The sequence below is a fragment of the Oryx dammah genome, unplaced genomic scaffold (assembly GCF_014754425.2).
Source record: "Oryx dammah isolate SB20612 unplaced genomic scaffold, SCBI_Odam_1.1 HiC_scaffold_22, whole genome shotgun sequence".
In the NCBI taxonomy this organism is placed as follows: Eukaryota; Metazoa; Chordata; class Mammalia; order Artiodactyla; family Bovidae; genus Oryx; species Oryx dammah.
The window spans coordinates 57,637,926-57,644,751 of record NW_024070206.1 but is presented as its reverse complement, the minus strand read 5'-3'; the positions used below and the strand labels follow the sequence as shown (position 1 = coordinate 57,644,751).

Below are 6,826 nucleotides of genomic sequence, written 5' to 3'. Positions count from 1 at the left end.
CATCATCTCCATCACTATCACCACCGTCACCATCACCTCCATCACCCTCACTGTCGTCACCATCCTCACTCCCAAGTGCAGCCAGCACCTACCTCGTCCAGGGCCTTGAATGCGCTCACTGCGTTGATCCATGCTAAAACAGGTCCTTTGTTGTCTGTTGTTCCTCGGCCATAAAGTTTTCCTTTAAAAGCAGGGGAAGAATTTTCAGAAAAGCATGGATGCCTCTGCCAGGTTGAGTGAATCAAAAACAAAAGTAGGTTTGCAGATAATTGTTTGAATCAGGTTCTCTCTTTTTCTAGGCAGCAGTCTTGCTCTGAACTCACAAAGTATTACTTCTTATATACAAATAGTATGCTAGTCAACAAATGGAAACTAATTGAAAATATACAGAGCCCTTTGGCCTTAATAGTCATTAGCTATTTTTATCCAAATTCATTGAAAAAGACCCAAGGATTTGTTGCAAAATATCAGGTAACACAGCATTTCACTCTGAGATTTTACAATTAGCAGGGGCAAGAAAAAGGGTGCACAGGTGTCTCCATTAATCTTTCTTCTTCTTGTCTTTATAAAGCATAATTACATTTGATGTTTTTTAAAAAGAAAGTATGTGAAACCCAAGAACTCCCATCCTGGGGGCTTAATTCACCTAGGGGCACAAAAGCTCATAGTTTCTTTCATAAATGAAAGAAAATCAGCTTCATTGAACCAACTGGCGAACCATGAGTGCTGCATTCTGTCCAATCCTCACAACCACAGGTAAAACCTGGAACCTGAGGCAGAGCTGCATCTCAAAGCCTTAAGCTCTGGGAGCGATCCTTTGCCACTGACCGTCCACCTCCGTCAGCGTGTATGGGTCCGTGAGCCACCCGTCCTCCTGTCTGGCAGGCTGCACATCCAAGTGGCCATAGAAGCACACGGTGGGCTTCTTGGGGTCACTGCCCAGTTCAGCCAGGAGGATGGGAGGTATTGGGAGGGTCTGACCATCAGGCAGCTGCAGAAGGAAAAGGGATAATGTTTAAAAAACATAACTATTTAGTTCTTCCAGAAAATTCAAAGACATGGCACTAGGAGTCTGTTTCTACCCCCTGGTCCTTGGAGAGCCACATCACCTTCATCTGACTCTTAAGGGGGTACCACAAGACACTTGTAATGAAAACATCGTGAGAAGTAAAGTCCTTCCTCAGACACACACTGACAAAGAGTAAACTCAGCTGAACACGTTCTTCCATACGAGAGCTCTCCCAGTGGCTCAGCTGTAAGAGAATCAGCCTGCAGTCTCGCAGATGCAGGAGACACAGGTGTGACCCCTGGGTCGGGAAGATCCCCCAGAGGAGGAAATGGCACCCACTCCAGTATTCTCGCCTGGAGAATCCCATGGACAGAGGAGCCTGGCGGGCTTCAGTCCATGGGGTCACAGAGTCAGACACGACAGAGTGACTGAGCACACTCTTCAGTCTGAACTCAGACTCCACCAGCTCCAGGCAGGCAGACACAGTCCCGAAGACTAGTCTTTGCACACACACGTCAGCACTGAAGCAGCGGACATTGGGAGGTTTTCGAGTAAAGGTCCATATGCCCTCGTGTGCGTGTGTGTTTGAGTGTGTGTGTGTGTGTGTGTGTGAGTTTGTGAGAGTATGTGTGTGTGTGAGAGAGTGTGTGTGTGAGTGTGTGTGTATGTGTGTGTGAGAGGGTATGAGACAGTGTGTGAGTATGTGTGTATTGGAGTGTGTGTGTGCGTGTGTGTTGGAGTGTGTGTGCATGACTGTGTATGTGTGAGAGAGTGTGTGTGTGTGAGAGAGTATGTGTGTGTGAGTGTGTGTGTGTGTGTGCATGACTGTGTGTGTGTGTGAGAGTGTGTGTGTGTGAGAGAGTGTGTGTGTGTGAGAGTGTGTGTGTGTGTGAGACTGTGTGTGTGAGTGTACGTCTCTGTGTCAGTCGCGTCCGACTCTTTGTGACCTCACGGACTGCAGCCCGCCAGGCTCCCCTGTCCATGGGATTCTTCACACAAGTCCTTGTCTGGAGCGGGTCGCCATGCCCTCCTCCAGGGACCTGCCCCCGAGGGGCAGCAGTGAACCTTCATTCTGAGAGGTCGGGTCCTTTAAGGAGGCATTTGCGCTTAAGGGAGAGGGCCCTTGGGAGAAACGCAAAGCACGAGAAGGCCGTGAACAGCACAGGTGAGGGGCTTTCACACGCCCCCTGCCCCTGCCCGGTCTCCCCCTTGGTCTGGCAGGACAGGAAGTGAGTGCCACAGCCTCACAGACTGGAGACGACGGGGCGGGCGGGGGGACTGAGGAGCCCAGCGAAGCCCCGGCCCGGCCCAGGAAGGGAGGCTGGCGGAGGCGGGAGGCGGGGAGGAGGGAGCACCAGCACCTGCTGAAAGCCCGCGTCCACCGAGGCCACGCGGGCTCCCAGGCCCCGCAGCCGGTCTGCGGCCAGGCCCGCCATGCGGAGCAGCTCTCGTCGCAGGCGGGGCGCCAGCTGCACCGAGTCGCTCTCGACGGCCACCCACTCCTTCAGCGTCTGGGAGCAAAGGCGACAGGTGGTTAGCCTGGGGGGGGTCATTATGTCTGCTCCCCGGGGGCATGCCTCGCAGGACCCCGAGGCCCCTCTTCTGACCTGGAGACCCAGCTGGAGGTGAGAACAGGAGCCCGGGGGAAGGACGGATGGGGGAGCCTGCCTCTAAAGCCTGGACCTGGGCCCCCAGGCCTCAGCCCCCACGGAAGGGCCGTCCCCACCACCCGGCAGGTGATGAACTGAAAGCCTCTGGCCACCCGCTCGAGGACTCGGCTTCCCACAAACGCCCCTTGTGGGCCACTAACTCACCTCTCTCTTATCTCCCCACTATGAATTCCAGCCTATACTGGACAACACCCCAGTAAAGTTGTGAAAACCCAACAGGCATTTTCTTTCTTTTTTATTTTTAATATAAATTTATTTCTTTTAATTGGAGGTTAATTACTTCACTGGAGAAGGCAATGGCACCCCACTCCAGTACTCTTGCCTGGAAAATCCCATGGACGGAGGAGCCTGGTGGGCTGCAGTCCATGGGGTCGCTAAGTTGGACATGACTGAGCAACTTCACTTTCACTTTTCACTTTCACGCACTGGAGAAGGAAATGGCAACCCACTCCAGTGTTCTTGCCTGGAGAATCCCAGGGACGGGGGAGCCTGGTGGGCTGCCGTCTATGGGGTTGCACAGAGTTGGACACGACTGAAGTGACTTAGCAGCAATTACTTCACAATACTGTATTGGTTCTGCCATACATCAACGCCCCCACAAGGAAAGAGTCCATGAAGGCCCAGCTCAGGGCCAGCAGTCTGGAGATTCTAGTGCTTTAGTATGAACACGGAGGGTTCAGTCTGTTTGCACAATAATATTCCTGACGTGGGCTGATTGGGCCAGTGAGCAGACACTGACCATGCATTACGTGCCAGACACAATGTTGGGAGCTCAGAGTATTCCTGGTGGTGGAGGCGGGTGGGGTGTGCTGGGGTGGGGGGTTGGGGGTAGGAGAGGCAGCAGAAGGAGAGGGGTGTGCCAGGTGGGACGGTGGGTACAGTGCCCCCTAACTCCCATGACTTTCTGCTCCCCAGGCCTCCCTCTCCCTCTTGGTCCCTGCTCACTATGTCTCCCCCCCCACACACATGCCCATACCACGTGCAGATGGCCACGTGTCAGGATGAAGCAGAGAATCGTAAAGGAGGCAGTAAAGTACAGAGTGCACGTGGGCTACCACGCAGACAGCCCTGCCACGAGCTTGGCAGGACTCTGTCTGGACGTACAGCTGCTGTAGCAGCTGGTGATGTAACGGGGACATTTCTGGCAGGTTTGTGGGTGGAGAGGACCTTGGCCAGGGACCCTCTGAAGGGGAGGGGAGGATGGGCCACCTGATGATGGTCCAGGGTAAACATGGACTCACCAGAGCTTGCTGGTCATCCCTGAATGGACATACCTAGAGCAGACGTGCTGGGAATGCCCCCTTTTAGGAGGAATGGCCAGGAGGGATCTCTTACCTAAATCTAACCCACATTGACTATTTTAATTCAATGAGGAGCCGTATGCATTTTAAATGGAATTAAGTTGTCAGGAAAAGAACGAGATGGTTAGATAGCATCACTGACTCAATGGACATGAACTTGAGCAAACTCCCAGAGATAGTGGAGAACAGGGAATCCTGGCAGGCTATACAGTTCATGGGGTCACAAAGAATCGGACACGACCTAGTGACTGAACAGCAAGTTGTCAGGAAAAAAGAAAAAAAAAAATCCACATCTCCCAGCAAATTCTCCCAGCTTCCCAAAGTGCACTGAGAGTTTGGTGCATGTCAGGCCTCTTACCTGCACAAATTCATCTTGATGGAGGTCAATGTACTGGAAGACTTTCTCCAGTGGCCCAGGGGGCAGGGTGGACGCGGAGAACATGCCTCCGACCAGCAGCAGCAGGAAAGCAGGGAGAGACTCCGTCTGCAAGTGGGCGACAGCGTAGGACCATTTAAATTAAGGACCAGGTTTAGGACTTTCCCTCTCTCAAATACTTCAATAAAGTTAATGTTATTCGACACAGCTGCTCTCCGTCTTTTGAACTGAAATAACACAAGGGAGTAGAACAGGAGATGTATTTTTGCTACATCTTTTCACAAACGCTTCCTTTGCAATGCTAGAGAATTTTAATAAGACAAACCAAGTTAACAAACTTGTCTTTAGGCAACGTTCTGTTCGTTCCCTGATACAATCTTTGCTATGGGTTGTGGGGCTTCCTGCAGGTGGCGCTAGTGGTAAAGAACCTGCCTGCCAATGAGGAAGACATAAGAGACACCCAGGGGATTTGATCCCTGGACCCGGAAGATCCCCTGGAGGAGGGCATGGCAACCCACTCCAGTATTCTCACCTGGAGAATCCCATGGACAGAGGAGACTGGCAGGCTGCAGTCCGCAGGGTTGCCAAGAGTCGGACAGTTGTCTGACTCTTCAGTTGTCTGAAGTGACAGCACACACATGGGGTCACTTCCTGTAAGGTTAGATCAGTTTCCTACATCCCAGGTGTCAGTTTCCTACATCCCAGGTGTCAAGGGCAGTGTCAAGGGCAGTGTTTATAGGAGAGAAAGGTGTGAGTTAATGATATTAATTTGAAAATGAAACAGCAAAAAAATTTCTTTGGGTAATCACCAAAGAAATCTTTGGTAATCTTTCACTTTACTAGAAAGAATATTTTGTAAGGACTGACTAAAATCCTGTGCAGTGTTGTAGGGCTTCATGCCATCCACTCCTGAGGTAAGAATACTCTAAGAAGAAGCTTTACAAGATTTGATCTGATAAATAACACGGCAGGACTGGCAAGCATGTAGACACTGCTGGCCACAGTCTCTGCCTGGGAGCCCCTGACCCATGGTTTTGCAGCTGGGTCTCTTCCTTCCTTTGTCTGAGACCCCATTACCTCCTCCCACCCTACCTGTGAGCCCTTTCTGGTCTTCCTTCTACCCCTACAGAAGATTTCAGGCTGGGGGCAGAGCAGAGAAAAAAAAAAAAAAAACAGGTCCAGAACTGAGTAGAGCTTCCAGGTTGAAAACTAAGCTAATTATCTTCCTCCTCTTCCTTCTGGATTGGTTCTGTACCATTTTGAAATAGATTTTATTTTTCAGAAACATCTTAGGTTCGGGCTGCTTCTCCCCTTGGCCTCTGATTCTAGGCCCCCACAGAGTGAAGGTGAGGACTTGAGTCTAGAAGATAAAGAACTGCTGCTGCTGCTGCTTCTGAGTCGTGTCAGTCGTGTCTGACTCTGTGCAACCCCATAGACAGCAGCCCACCAGGCTCCCCCATTCCTGGGATTCTCCAGGCAAGAACACTGGAGTGGGTTGCCATTTCCTTCTCCAATACTACAACTCAATAATAAAAGACAAATTAACCTAATTTTTTAAATGGGCAAAATATTTGAATAGATACTTCTCCAAAGAGAATACACACACGGCCGACTAGCTTGTGGAAAGATGCTCGACATCATTGCCACCAGGGAACTCAGATCTAACCACAATGAGGCAACAATTCACACCACTCAGGATGGCTAAAACCAACAGGTCAGATGACCACAAGGGCTGGCGAGGGTATAGAGAAACCGGAAGCCTCATGCATGGCTGGTGGGGATGTAAGATGGCGCAAGTGCGTTGGGAACCAGTCTGGCTGTTCCTTCAGTGGTTCAGCAGAGCCACTGTACGACCCAGCAGTTCCACTTCCAGGCGTACGCCCAAGACGGATGAAAACACACGTCCACCTGAAAACGTGTGCATGTTTGCGGCAGCATTGTTTGTATTGGCCAAAGGTGGAGAGAAAAACCCAAATGACCAGCAATGAATGACTGTACAGACAAAATGTGCTAGAGACACTCCATGGACTATTACTCAGCCATGAAGACAAATGAGGTTTTGACATGTGCTACAATATGCGTGAACCAGAAGAAACAAAAGGCTACACTTTGTATTTGTCCAATTCCATGAAATGTCCAGAAGAGGTAAATAGGGAGACAGGAGTAGGTTGGTAGTGGCCTAGGGCTGGGAGGACTGGGGGTGGGGGTGGGATGGGGGGAATGGGCTATTCCTGCTCATGAGCTGGGGGACCTTCTCCAGTGATGAGAATGCTCTAAAGTTGACTGTGACAGTGACTGATCAATCCTGAATTGACGGAAGACCACTGACTGCACACTGTGAATGGGCAGAATGCGAGGAAAATGAGTCATATTGCAATACAGTTGTCATCAAGATAATAATCATAAATATAAGCACCCATGCCACAACAGAAATGCATTACTGAGTATGAGAAATGTGTACAGAGGAAGC

The 6,826-nt window shown here is 50.6% G+C and overlaps 1 protein-coding gene across 1 annotated transcript in view; it reads right to left on the bottom strand.

Annotated features, from left to right (window-relative positions):
- CNDP1 (carnosine dipeptidase 1) overlaps positions 1 to 5,994 on the bottom strand; it is a 21,850-nt gene extending 15,856 nt beyond the window's left edge. The window contains exons 1-5 of the mRNA XM_040264246.1: positions 5,974 to 5,994; positions 4,339 to 4,464; positions 2,371 to 2,520; positions 829 to 991; positions 93 to 181 (exon numbers count right to left, since the gene is read on the bottom strand). Of these exons, the coding sequence (XP_040120180.1) occupies positions 93 to 181; positions 829 to 991; positions 2,371 to 2,520; positions 4,339 to 4,464; positions 5,974 to 5,994 (549 nt within the window). The remainder of the gene's footprint in view (positions 1 to 92; positions 182 to 828; positions 992 to 2,370; positions 2,521 to 4,338; positions 4,465 to 5,973) is intronic.
- Positions 5,995 to 6,826: the final 832 nt, after the last annotated feature.